Raw genomic sequence first — 14,679 nt, 5'->3', positions numbered from 1 at the left:
TACATGTCTGCCTCAAATACAAAGACTAAGGAAATAGGAACAAGGAAAACAAGGAAAAAAATGCGTAGCACCAAAAATAATAAAAGCTCAGAGCTTAGGGGTGCCTGGGGTCACTCAGTTGGCTAAGCGGCTGACTCTTGATTTTGGCTCAGGGCATGATCTCAAGGTCATGAGGTCAACCCCCACCCTTCCGCCCGCCAGTGGGCTCCACGCTCAGCAGGGAGTCTGCTAGTCCCTCTCTCTCCCTTCTGCCCTCCCCCACTCTATCTCTGTAAAATAAATACATAAAATCTTTTAAAAAATAAAGTCCAGGGGCGCCTGGGTGGCTCAGTTGTTAAGCGTCTGCCTTCAGCTCAGGTCATGATCCCAGGGTCCTGGGATCGAGTCCCACATCGGGCTCCCTGCTCGGGCAGGAAGCCTGCTTCTCCTTCTCCCACTCCCCCTGCTTGTGTTCCCTCTCTCGCTGTCTCTCTCTCTGTCAAATAAATAAATTAAATCTTTAAAAAAATAAAAAAATAATAAAAATAAAAAATAAAGTCCAAAGTTCAAAAATGATGCAGAATCATTTGTTTTCTGTGTTTAAAATTAATTCGTTTATTAACATTCATGCTTTCATTAATTCAGATTCATTTATGCAACAGACACTGAGAACCTACAATGTTTCAGGTACAGTTACAGATGCTGGCTTATAGCAATTACCAAAACACAAAAATCCCTGCCTTCATGAAGCTTACATTGGGGGGCAAAACCTTATACCAGCAAAAACACCTGAAGATCTGGGACACCTGGGTCACTCAGTTAAGTGTCTGCCTTTGGCTCAGGTCATGATCCCAGGGTCCTGGAATCAAGGTCTTCATCGGGCTTCCCACTCAGTGGGGAGCCTGCTTCTCCCTCTGCCACTCTCTTGCTTTCTTTCTCCCTCTCTCTCTGACAAATAAATAAATAAAATATTTTTTAAAAACCAAAAAAACCACCTGAAGATCTATTAAGAAATTATTGCTAGAAGGAAGGAGCCAAAGAAGATACAAATTTCATGCAAAGGAACAATGTCTGGACAAGAGGTAAGAGTCTTAACACAATCTCACTAAGTATACAAATTATATGAGTCAAGGACTAGAGGTGAGAGTGGACCATGGGACAATAATGAATCTTCCTTCTTGGAATCTATTAGGTTGTTCTGAGTCAATATTCCAAAGCCATTACAGGGAGACCCAAGGGCAAGTGTGGCTACACCCAACAGAGAGGTATGTGATGGGATTTATCATGACAAGTGGTAACAGTAAAGACTAACCTCTCTCTCAGTCCCAGACAGGTCAGGAAAGTACAAAAAGTAAGGATATAGAAGAAAAATAATTTGTTTCAATAACAAATATATAGCCACAAAGCTAAAAGGGAAATATTAAAATATGCACAGTACTTTCTTATGGAAATGTTAATTACTTTCACCCACATTTATAGCAAGTACTTTTGAAATTAATAAAGTACTCTTAGTGATTAGGACTAGGTGCATGTGTAACTGAACAACAATTTTAACAAATAAATATGCATTTATTAAAATAAGGAATATCAAGAAAATTGTTTGGATTCTTTCTGTACAATATACTCCAGATTATGCCATTCATTCAATCATTTAATGAAAATTTAATGAGTGCCAACTATTGCCAGAAACTTCCAGGCACTGTGGAACGGTAAATAAAACAAAGTCCCAGGGCGCCTGAGTGGCTCAGTGATTAAGCATCTGCCTTCGGCTCAGGTCATGATCCCAGGGTCCTGGGATTGAGCCCCCCATCAGGCTCCCTGCTCAGTGGGAACCCTGCTTCTCCCGCTCCCACTCCCCCTCCTTGTGTTCCCTCTCTCCCTGTGTCTCTTTCTGTCAAATAAATAAATAAAATCTTAAAAAAAAAGAATAAATAAAACAAAGTCCCTGTGTTCACGGAACTTAAGGGCTAAATGGAGAAATAAGAAAACCTAAGGGGCGCCTAGGTGGGTGGCTCAGTTGGTTGAGTATCCGACTCTTGATCTCAGCTCAGATCTTGATCTCAGGGTTGTGAGTTCAAGACCTGCAATGGGCTCCACGCTGGATGTGGAGCCTACTTGAAGAAAAAAAAAAAAGAAAAGAAAACCTAAGAAATGTTCCACTGCCCAGGTCAGATCATTCATCCTAAGTGCTTTGCTCACTCAGCTCCAACCACATTGGTTTTCTTGGCTGTATCCAAACTAGGCCTAGGTCTTTCCCGTACCAGTTCCTTTACATTTAACTGTTTTGTCTACTCTTCCCCTGGACCTTTATGATTCACACTCCCTCATTCCATTCAGGTTTCTATCAAATCTCATCCTTTCTTAATCTTCCCTCATCTTCCTATCTAAAATAGTTCTGGGGCACCTGAGTGGCTCAGTTGATTAAGTGTCTGCCTTCAGCTCAGGTCATGATACCAAAGTCCCAGGCTCGAGTCCCACATCAGGCTCCCTGCTCAGTGGGGCATCTGCTTCTCCTTCTGACCCTCCCGCCCCCCCACCCCCAGCCTCGTGTGTGCTCTCTCAAATAAATAAAATCTTTAAAAATAAAATAAAATAGTTCTGTCCCCTCACAATTATAAACATATGTGAAATTTATGAAATCAACCTTGCTTTCAATTTACCGGTAAGAACACTTGTGCTTAATGGCCCCAAACAAACAAAAAATAACCCTCTATCTCCTTCCCTTATTCTATTTTACTCCTTCTCCCAGCAGCTACTGTAACCTGAAATTTCTCCTCTCTCTCCCTCTCCTTCCCACTCTCTCTATATATATCAAACATGCATATAAAATACATGCATGTTATATATTGCTTGTTTGTTTATTGTATGTTTCTCCCTCTAGATTATAAACTCTTTGACAGCAAGAACTTTGTGTAGTTTGTTATCCGCTTATAAGTACCAAATACCCATTTTCCCCTTCTCCCTCTTAGTAACAGAGCCTCCAACTTTTTGCTAAGCATCTGGATTTCCTAGTGTCTCTTGCAGCTAGGTTTGGCCATGTTGTCAAGTTCTGGTTAATGGGATATGAGCAGAAGTGATGATGAACAACTTTTAGGTCGTGCCTTTTTTTTTTTTTTAAAGATTTTATTTATTTACTTTTGAGAGAGACAGAGAGAGAGTGAGCACGAGCAGGGGAGAGGGGTAGAGGGAGAAGCAGACTCCCTACTGAGCAGGGAGGCCGATGCCACACTCGATCCCAGAACCCTGGGATCATGACCTAAGCTGAAGGCAGTTTAACTGACTGAGCCACAGGAGGCACCCTAAGTTGTGCCTTTAAAGGGAAAAAGTGTGCCCTTCTCAACCCCTTCCCTCCATGCTGGTTGGAAAGTAAACAAGGTGGTAAGCCATCTTGACTCATATGAAGAGAAGCAAGCAAGACCTAGGGAATAGCAGTGCAAGACCGAAAAAACCACACTTCTAATAACTTTATGTAGCAGAACCACTCTAACAGTCTGGACTTCTATCTTATTTAAGCTACTGTCTGCTTTATTCCTAGTGTCTCTCTCATATGCAGTCAAATATTTAGCCCAACAAATATAATCCCCATTACCTAGCATAAGGCCTTGTAATTCAAGGCTTCAATAGTTACTGAGTAAACAAGTGAATTAATCAGTCTCTCATGTGGTTAGCATGAACCACAACACTTGAACATACTCTACGTCTAGTTACACTTGTCCAGTTTCTAAACCTGTCAAACTGTGGCTCAAATCTATATCTAAGATGGTGCCCAAACCTATGGGCCCTGCCTGAGCACCAGAGTGTTCCTCTAATTTTCAATATTCACTTTCCTAATCTTCAATGACTTAATTCTGCATATTACCTCCCTAATTTTTATAAAACTAATATACATCCTTAGTCATAATTAAATGCCTACCTTTTGTTAAGTATTTGTCATTTGTAGATTTATAAACAATGAAGTTTGAAGTTTAGTATTATCAGTGAATAAATGGATTGCTGTGAATAATACAGGTCATGAAATACAAAGAATATAACTTAACAAAATAAATCAAAAAAGATTCACATTTTCCCTCAAAGAACAAGCAGCAGAGTAACTGCTTTTATGAACCCAAAGTGATCAAATTAAATCAAGCTCAGTTACTTCATTAAGCCCTAGAGCAACTCAGAAGCTACTAAAAAATGGAAAACCTGGCAAAACAAACACAGATCCTTTTTGTCTTTCATACTGTTGCTATTCTCTCTCAATGGCTGAATTATCACAAGAACAGCAGAAAGGATAGGCAGCTGCCATATTTAGATCACCAGGCCAAGAAAAAGAAAACATCTTTGAGCTGACTAATGAATATCAAAGACTCTCAACTCTAGTCTCATTTACATGACAAAAAGAAATGCTTGGAGCTTCTGGGTGGCTCAGTGGGTTAAGTGTCTGCCTTAGGCTCAGGTCGTGGTCTGGGGTCCTAGGGTGGAGCCTTGCCCTGCCAGGGGCTCCTCGCTCTGCCAGGGGCTCCTCGCTCAGTGAGGAGCCTGCTTCTCCCTCTGCCTGCCCTTCCCCCTGCTTGTGCTCTGTCTCTACCTCAAATAGGTGAATAAAATCTCAAAAATAAAAAAAAAAAAAAGGAAGAAAGAAAAGAGAAGAGAAGCTAAGCTAAGCTAAGTTTGTTTGGTCAAATCATTATCATCTGGATTTTCTGTTACATGTTGTCAAACACTTTCAGGTTTTACAATTCAGAAAATTAAAACTGAAGAACAGACTTAAATTTTTAATCCTCAGTATTTCATTTAGGCTACTCTAAGAGTATGTCAAAGTACAAAATCTTTTAAAAAACAATCATAATTCACTTCCAAATATGCAGCTACAAACATCATTTTTCTGAGTATTGTTTGGCCTACTTTATGCTAACAGGTAAGACCTGAAATTTAAGTAATTTACATCTATGGAAATGCTATTCTGACTCAAAAGAGCATTAACATGCTAGTTAACACACAAAAGCAACTGTTTTAACACTTCAACAGAATATTTAAAATCCTAACCAAACTCATTCATTTAACAGATACTATGCTTCTGTAAAATACTAGAAACTGGGGGCACCTGGGTGGGTCAGTCGGTTAGGCGTCTGCCTTCGGCTCAAGGGGCGGGGAGTGTCCCTGTTCAGCCAGAGTCTGCTTTTGCTCTCCCTCTGCCCCTCCCCCCCAGCTCCTACTTTCTTTCTAATAAATAAAATCTTTAAAAAAAAATCCCAGAAACTGGGTCCCAAGGATTACCAAAATAAAAAGAAACATGTTACCCCTGCCCTCATTACACTTAAAATTTAGCAGACAATCAAGTAAACCTGCTCTGGAAAGCTTTTCTTTGGCTTTAGCCAAATTAAAACCAAAAAACTGAAGGAGAATATCTTCTGCAACTACACAGATATTCTTTTTTTTTTTTTTTAAAGATTTTATTTATTTATTCATGAGAGACAGAGAGAGAGAGAGAGAGAGAGAGGCAGAGGGAGAAGCAGGCTCCCAAGGAGCAGAGAGCCCGATGCGGGACTCGATCCCAGGACCCTGGGATCATGACCTGAGCTGAAGGCAGATGCTTAACCATCTGAGCCACCCAGGCGCCCCATAGATATTCTTTTAAAATACAACAGGATCCCCATAAAAATATGGGCAAAAGATACCTACAATTCACAAATCGCCAATAAACACAGGCACACTCTTCTCAGTAGTAATCAAAGAAACACAAACTGAAAAAATTAAGATTTTTTTTTTCCAAAAACTACCAAATGGCAAAGATTCTTTTTTTTTTTTTTAAAGATTTATTTATTTGACAGAGAGACACAGCAAGAGAGGGAACACAAGCAGGGGGAGTGGGAGAGGGAGAAGCAGGCCTCCCGTGGAGCAGGGAGCCCGATGCGGGGCTCGATCCCAGGACTCTGGGATCACGACCCGAGCCGAAGGCAGAACCCAACGACTGAGCCACCAGGCGCCCCCCAAATGGCAAAAATTCTAAAGTGATACCACACAAGGATAATGAAAGGATTTTATGAAACAATCTCATATGCTGCTGGTAGAAATATAAATCAGTGCAACCTTTTAGGTATTTCATACTTATGTCATACTTACTAAGATGCCAATTCTCTATATTCTGGAAACTTTTTTGTTCTCAGAAAGAAAAAAATGGCATTGAAAATGCAAAAGGATTCACAGCTAAGGCTTACAATTTCCAGCAACTTACTGTTTCAAAGCTGCCTTTATGCATCAAATCAATGGGTGGCCGGAAGAGATCTGCAAGGGTAGTTAGTTTCTTATCTATTGCTCCTCCATTTCTTAATTCCTGTTCTTGCCGAACTGCAACACAGGAGGATAGGAAAGTTTCAGTTAGCCAGAAAATAAAAGCCATGAATCTCAAAATATAAACATGCATCAAATGCAAGAATTACTGAACAATGTGCCTGACCTCATGCAAATGCAAATATCTAATGCTGATTCTGAAAAACATACAAAGCATGGTGGGGAGGGAGTCTTAAGACTTAGTGGTGCTCTCAATCCAAATGTAAGGACAAAAGCTGAAAATTACAGTAGAGTCACCTAATCAAAATATTTCCTTCTCATATTCCAAACGAACTTGAGCACAGGAGAAAAGTTTCATCTCCATTTACCCAGTTCTGAAAGTAAGCCTAATATATCTGTTGTTTCTACCTACACTGCCAATCTTTAAAGATTCTGGCAGTGAAAGAGAAGGACCACCTGTTGTCACCTTCTCCTGGAAGGGTACAGACTTCCCTGGATGACCTGAATCAGTTTGGGTTTCCCTCTTCAACTCTCTCCAAAGTTACAAGACCTACCTGTGCTGCAATGAGCTCATTATAAATCAACTACAAAATCAAGCATGGTCCAACAGTTTTCCATATATTCTCTAAACAACTTTCCTTTTTTTAAAAGATTCCATTGCTAAATCACTACTAAAGCCTCTAAAAGTATAAGGCCAAGAATCTCATTCTAGCTTATTCCACAGAAAGATATACATCTATTCCAAACAACTATAGCCAAAATGTTAAGAGTGGCTGCTTTGGATGGTGTGGCTTTTTCCTCTTCTATTTTTCAATCCCCTACAGTAACCATTTTCATTGCAGTCATTCCTTTAAACTGACAGATACCAGGATTTCTTTTTTCCCACCAATTATTCATTTATTGTTTTAAAGTACAGTTGACATACAATATTCTTTTAGTTTCAGGTGTACAACATAGTGATTCAATAATTATATGCATTACAAAATGCTCACTGTTAAATGTAGTTACCCTTTGTCACCATACAAGTTATTACAGTATTAAGTGACTATATTCCCAATGTTGTAGCTTTCATCACTGTAACTTATTTTATAACTGGAAGTTTATACCTCTTAATCCCCTTCATCTATTTCCCTTATCCTCCCACTCCCCTCTGGCAACGACCAATTTATTCTCTGTATTTAGGAATCTCTTTTTCACTTGTTTGTTCATTTGTTTTGTTTTTTAGATTCCACATATACATGCAATCATATGGTATTTTATTGGTCTTTGTCTTTGATTTATTTCACTTAGCATAATAACCTCAAGGACCATAATGTTGCTGTGAATGGCAAGGTTTCATTCTTTTTTGTGACTGAGTTAATATTCCACTGTGTACATAATACCACATCTTCTCTATCCATTCATCTATTGATGGACACTTAGGCTGCTTCCATAACTTGGCTACTGAAAATAATGTTGCAATAAACAAAGGGGTGCATATTTGTTTTCTTAGGATAAATACCCAAAATTATAATTATTGGGTCATATGGTATTGCTAGTTTTAATTTTAGAGGGAACCTCCATATTGTTTTCCATAGTGGTTGCAATCCCATCAACAGTGCACAAGAGTTCCCTATTCTCTACATCTTTGCCAACACTTCTTATTTCTTGTCTATTTCATACTAGCCATTCTGACTGATGTGAGGTGAGATGTCAGGATCTTGAGGGAAACCATCTTTTTCTTTTATTATAGTCAGCATTTAAGTGCTCATTCAAAAGCTAATTAACTTTGTAAATTACCAGATTTCTTACATTTCTCCATCACCCATTTTTTTTTTTTAATTAAAAGTTTGCTTTCGGGGCACCTGGGTGGCTCAGTCATTGAGCGTCTGCCTCCGGCTCGGGTTGTGATCCCAGGGTCCTGGGATCGAGCCCCGCATAGGTCTCCCTGCTCAGCAGGAAGCCTGCTTCTCCCTCTCCCCCTGCTTGTGTTCCCTCTCTCACTGTGTCTCTCTCGGTCAAAATAAATAAATAAAATCTTTTAAAAAAAAAAGTTTGCTTTATTTTTCTGTTGAATCAAGTATTAGCCCCCAGTTTACAGTTTTTTTTATGCCTTCCAAACAGTAGCACAGTTAATATCACCTTATCAACAGCCAAATAATAAATCAAATTAGTCCCAGTGGGTATATCCACATCTAGATTGTTCGGGTGGTCAGGAACTCTTGTTTGCTTTAGCTTTTAGCTCTTGGTTATATCTCCAAATACAAAAGAGCTGAGAAGCTTCTGCTACCCCCACAAAGAAATTAACAGCAAAGAGACTCCAGTTTTTTGGGATAATTACAAGTGAGTATCTAGACCAAATAAACCCTGTGGCCATCAAAACAGCAGACTGAGCTGTACGGAGTTTCTCTGCAGGTCTGGCCAGGTCAGCCAATCCAGCAAACACCAACCCCCATTTCATAATTGGAGCCCCCAAAAAAACTGTTTTGGGACCTGCCGGGTGGTTGTACAACGGCCTCAATTTCTCCAGCAGCAGGAGATCCACTTTATTGAGGACCCAGTGGTAGGTAGCCCGAAGGCCCCGGGCACCAGCGGCTGACATCTCTGCGGACGAGTTGGTTGTGGACGGTCGAGTGGGAGAGTGGCCGCGTGCTCCTCCCACCAGGTAAGTGGGAGCCCAGAAAAGATTGAGGGGGCGGAGGCTCTGTGACCTCCATCACTCTTAATATTCTTCTATCACCAGTTAGGTTAGCATTTGGAACAATTTAGCATAAGGGGAAGTTAGTAACAATCACAGACTGAATTCATAATTTCCTTTTACAATAAGGTGACTCCTCAAAGTAATTAGGCCTGATATTAATCATCTTTTTCTTTTAAGAAAAACTATATAAAACAAACCAGGATCCTGATCTCTAGGGGAGCGGTTGGGTGCTTTTCCATTTTGTGGTTTTCTATGTGGGAGGAAGAGAGGGGAGGAGAAAATGGAGAAGGAAGAAGCGAGAGAGATATAATAAACTGGTACAAGATACTTACTAGTTTCAGTCTGAAAATCTCGGAAACCATCAAATATTGAACGTGCAGGCCGTCGTCTTTTAGGAGCTTTAGGGGAAAAAAATAGAAATGATACAAAAATTTAAACCTTAATTTTGAAATGGTTCTAAAAACTTCCCTATCTGTAAGTATTTCTTGTTTTAAAACAAGAAACAAGGGAACACTCATAGATTTATAAAGGTGTCCTTCAAAAAATAAAATATTTAAACCATGAGAGATGATGGACTCTGAAAAACAAACTGAGGGTTCTAGAGGGGAGGCGGGTGGGAGGATGGGTTAGCCTGGTGATGGGTATTAAAGAGGGCACGTTCTGCATGGAGCACTGGGTGTTATACGCAAATAATGAATCATGGAAAACTACATCAAAAACTAATGATGTAATGTATGGTGATTAACATAACATAATAAAAAAAATGAAAAAAAATATTTAAAAATCTTCAAGTCATTCATATAAAATTAAGTCAACCATGTTCAGCCCAACCATTCTCTTTTACAAATAAGAAAATTAAGGCCCAGTTAAGAGACTTAACCAAACTTGTGTAAAAGATAAGAACAAAGAAGATTTTAAGGATGACTCCCCATGGTGATGAAGCTACATACATGCTGCAAATATCTAATTCAGGTTAGCCTAACGGATCTATCTTTTGGTGTAACACCTGAGTGAGTACCTACCTTCTAAACCATATTTACGAAAACTTCTTAGTCAATGGATACACATGTAGAATTATAAACACCAAAAACATTTTTAATTTTGCAAGAAAAATTTTTCCAGTTACACAATGGGTTAGTGAGAGAAAAGTACACAGAACCAAGATCTTCTGATACCCAGTATAGTATCTATTACACAATCCTTAAGTATTTTATAAAGTCTAGAAAGCAATAATAAAAATGTTATCTTCCTATATGTATATGTTCAGATCATTTGCCAGATCATTTATATACATTACAATAAACAAGGACATTTAACAATTCCTTCAATATGGGTAACAGTTATTAAATTGGCTTATGGCATGCCTGGCCAGCATGTAAACAGAAGAATGCTTCATGTTAATAAATGATGAATAGCAGTAAGATTAGAAGTATCAAGTCCCCACCCCATGTCAAAGCATCTTTCCCAAAAGTCTGTGTATGCCATTATATAAGATAATTCTTTCTATCCAAGAACAATTAAGTAAAAAGCAAAACAAAATGCAGAACCATATATTTAAAAAATTTTTGTTTGAAGTATTATCTGTATATAATTTATGCACATTTGTGTATTTATATTAAAGAATCACAGTATTATCTCAAGGAAAAGAGATCTGATTTAAAAGGAAAAAGAAACTTCCATGTTTTAGTTCTATATTGAATTTTATTTATATTTATTTAAACTGAAAATTTTTAAATTTAAATATTTCATTATTTTCTCCTCCCTTCCTCTTTCCCTCCTTTCCTTTATAAAGCAGCAGCAAGGAATGTTATTCTTTCCAATCTTGTAACTATTTTTAATCAAGAGTTCCTATTTCAAATGTATAGGTTTCTAGTAGGAACAATATGGCCTCTCAAATAATGCCTTCTTAAAACTCTTTAGCAGATACTTTTAACCATAACAATTAAGAAAGTAAGGATATCTGATGATAAGGCACAGAATGGCTGCCTAAACAGAGTATATGATTATTGGGGAGGTAGTACACAAAAGGTAACTTTCTTCTACTTTGAAATTGCCAAAGGCAGGCCACTCAATATTCTACATTATTTCACACACACCACCCACTTTCTTCCCACTTTAGCCCTTCTATATCAGGCATCTGATCTCCTGGGAGTCTCCTACTTCGTCTTTTGCTAGCTTTGGATTCAACCCCTTTTACTTCTTGGGCTCATAACCTGCTCCCATTTGTTTCCTCCTTATTTATGCTAAGTCTAACCAAGAACCTCTCCTCAGGCCACACACAACACCTCTAGTCCTAGGACCATTATTATAGGCATACCCTCAGAGATAATGTATTGTTTGGTTCCAGACTACCACAATAAAGCAAATATCACATTAAGACGAGTCAAATGAATTTCTGAGTTTCCCAGTGCATATAAAAGTTATGTTTACACAAAGTTTACCACTGAATAATACAGATTTGAACTGCACGGGTCTACTTATATGTGGGAATTTTTCAATAAATACAGTACAGTACTGCAAATGTGTTTTCTCTTCCTTATGATTTTAATAATTTTTTCCAACTTACTCTATTGTTAAGAATACAGTATATAATACATATAATATACAAAATATGCGTTCATCGACTGTTTACGTTATGGTAAGGCTTCCAGTCAACTGCAGATTACTAGTTAAGTTTTGGAGCAGGCGGGGGGAGAATGGGGGGGTCAAAAATTATATGCAGATTTCAACGGCTTGGGGGTCAGTTCCCCTAACCCCTGAGTTGTTCAAGGGACAACTGTATACTGTAGTCCATTATGTGTGCAATAGTACTATGTCTAAAAAAATGTACACATTTGGGGCACCTGGGTGGCTCAGTCGTTAAGTGTCTGCCTTCAGCTCAGGTCATGATCCCAGAGTTCTGGGATCGAGCCCCGCATCGGGCTCCCTCCTTGGCGGGAAGCCTGCTTCTCCCTCTCCCACTCCCTCTTTGTGCTCCCTCTCTCGCTGTATCTCTCTCTGTCAAATAAATAAATAAAATCTTAAAAAAAAAAGTACACATTAATTAAAAATATTTTATTGCTAAAAAATGCTAACCATCATTGGAGTTTTCAGCAAGTTGTAATCTTTTTGCTGGTGGAGGGCCTTGCCTCTATGTTGATGGCTGCTGACTGATCGTGGTGGTAGTTGCTGAAGTTGGAGTGGCTGTGGCAACTTCTTAAGATAATGAAGTTGGCTGCATTAATTGACTCTTCTTTTCACAAATGATTTCTCTGTAGCATACAATGTTGTTTAATAGCATTTTACCCACAGTAGAACTTCTTTCAAAATTGGGAGTCAACCAAGCGGCACCTGGGCTGGCTCAGTTGGTGGAGCATGTGACTCTTAATCTTGGGGTTGTGAGTTAGAGCCCCACAGTGGGTGCAGAGATTATTTTTAAAATAAATATTAAAAAAAAAAATTGGAGTCAATCCTCTCAAACCTTGCTGCTGCTTTATCAACTAAGTTTATGTAATATTGTAAATCCTTTGTTGTCATTTCAACAATCTTCACAGCATTTTTACCAAGAGTAGATTCCATCTCAAGAAACCATTTTCTTTGCTCATCCATAAGAAGCGACTCCGCATCCATTTAAATTTTATCAAGAAACTGCAGTAATTCAGTTACATCTTCAGGCTCTACTTATAATTCTAGTTCTCTTGCTATTTCTACCCACATCTGCACTCACTTCCTCCACTGAAGTCTTGAACCCTCAAAGTCATCCATGAGGGTTGGAATCAACTTCTTCCAAACTCCTGTTAATGGTGTTATTTTGAGGGGCACCTGGGTGGCTCAGTCAGTTAAGCGTCTGCCTTCGGCTCAGGTCATGATCCCAGCGTCCTGGGATCGAGCCCCGCATTGGGCTCCTTGCTCAGCGGGGAGCCTGCTTCTCCCTCTCCCTCTGCCTGCCTGCCGTTCCCCCAGCTTGTGCTCTCTCTCTCTGTCATATAAATAAAAAAGTCTTAAAAAAAAAAAAAGATTTTGACCCCTTCCCATGAATTGTGAATGTTCTTAATGGCATCTAGAATGGTGAATCCTTTCTAGGTTTTCAATTTACACTGCCCAGATCCACCAAAAGAATCACTATCTATGGTAACTATTGCTTAACAAGATGTATTTCTTTAATAATAAGACTTGAAAATAAAAATTTCTCTTTAATCCATGGGCTACAGAATGGATGCTGTGTTAGCAGACATGAAAACAACATTAATCTTGTTGGACAATAACATCAGAGCTCTTAGATAACCAGGTATGTTGTCACTGAACAGTCCTATTTTGAAAAGAATCTTTTTTTCTAAGCAGTAGGCTTCCACAGTTGGCTTAAAATATTCAGTAAACCATGTTGTAAACAGATGTGCTGCCATCCAGGTTTTGTTGTTTCATTTATAGGACTCAGGCAGGGCAGATTTAGCATAATGCTTAAGGGCTCTAGGATTTTCAGAATGGTAAATGAGCATCAGCTTCAACTTCAAGTCACCAGCTGCATTAGCCCCTAACAAGAGAGCCAGCCTGTCCTTTGAAGATTTGAAGCATTGACTTCTCCTCTCTAGCTCTGGAAGTCCAAGACAGCATCTTCTTCCAATAGAAGGTTGTTTTGTCTACATTGAAAAATCTGAGCTAGATCTTCCGGATAACTTGCTGCAGTTTCTATATCAGCACTTGCTATTTCACTTTGCACTTTTATGTTATAGAGACAGCTTCTTTCCTTAAACTTCATGAACGAACCAACCTCTGCTGGCTTCAAATTTTTCTTCTATGGCTTCCTCATCTCTCTCAGCCTTCAAAGAATTGAAGAGAGTTAGAGTCTTGCTCTGGATTAGATTTTGGCTTAAGGGAATGTTGTGGTTGGTTTGATCCTCGATCCTGACACTAAAACTTTCTTCTTATCAGCAAGCAACAGGTTTCACTTTCTCATCATTCATGTGTTCAATGGAGTAGCACTTCTCATTTCTTTCAAAAATTTTTCCTTTGCATTCATAACTTGGCTAACTGGCACAGGAGGCTTAGCTTTTGGCCTATCTCAGCTTTCAATATGCCTTCCTCACTAAGCTTAATCATTTCTAGTTTTTTATTTAAAGTGAGACACGTGCAACTCTTCCTTTCACTTGGACACTTAAAGGACACTGTAGGGTTACTGACTGGCCTAATTTCAATATTGCTGTGTTTCAGGGAATAGAGAGGCCCAAGAAGGAGGTGAGAGAGGGAATGGCTGGCTGGTAAACCAGTCATATCAATTAAGTCCACCATCTTATACGAGTGTGGTTTGTGATGCCCAGAAACAATTATAATAGTACAATCAAAGATCATGGATTATAGATCACCGTAACAAATATAGTAATAATGAAAACATTTGAAATATTGCAAGAATTACCAATATGTAACAAAGAGACATGAAGAGAGCAAATGCTGCTGGTAAAATGGTGCTGAAAGAATAGCCACAGCCATTCATTTGTAAAAAGCACAATATTTGTGAAGCACAATAAAACAAGGAATGCCTGTACTCCAACCTGCCTCTTTAATATGTGTTTCCTGACTCTTCAAGCAATCTGCTATACAGCAAACATCAGTCCTTTGTATTCTCACTCTATTGCCATGTAACAGAAATGCTGGTCACTGAGGTCTAAGAGGCTAAGCTACAAAATGCTAATAAAAGATTCAAAATGAGATTCATAGAATAGGGGAGTGGGACAGGTGGAGAATAAAAATTTAGTTAGAAGAGTGGCACTGAT

The 14,679-nt window shown here is 38.9% G+C and overlaps 1 protein-coding gene and 1 pseudogene across 2 annotated transcripts in view; both read right to left on the bottom strand.

The window, feature by feature from the left end:
- The window catches only part of UBXN7 (UBX domain protein 7), a 61,556-nt gene that overhangs the window by 21,871 nt on the left and 25,006 nt on the right, over positions 1-14,679 (bottom strand). For both annotated transcript variants that reach the window (XM_081832063.1, XM_081832075.1), the window contains 2 exons: positions 9,265-9,330; positions 6,197-6,309 (listed from right to left, as the gene is read on the bottom strand). In XM_081832063.1, coding sequence (XP_081688189.1) covers positions 6,197-6,309; positions 9,265-9,330 — 179 coding nt within the window. The remainder of the gene's footprint in view (positions 1-6,196; positions 6,310-9,264; positions 9,331-14,679) is intronic.
- On the bottom strand, positions 8,281-9,211 carry LOC102747496 (mitochondrial pyruvate carrier 2 pseudogene; annotated as a pseudogene).

This window comes from Leptonychotes weddellii, chromosome 1 (genome assembly GCF_054177405.1).
Source record: "Leptonychotes weddellii isolate Sample4059 chromosome 1, ASM5417740v2, whole genome shotgun sequence".
NCBI classification, from domain to species: domain Eukaryota; kingdom Metazoa; phylum Chordata; class Mammalia; order Carnivora; family Phocidae; genus Leptonychotes; species Leptonychotes weddellii.
The sequence above is the reverse complement of the archived record's forward strand: the minus strand, read 5'-3'. Positions and strand labels throughout refer to the sequence as shown.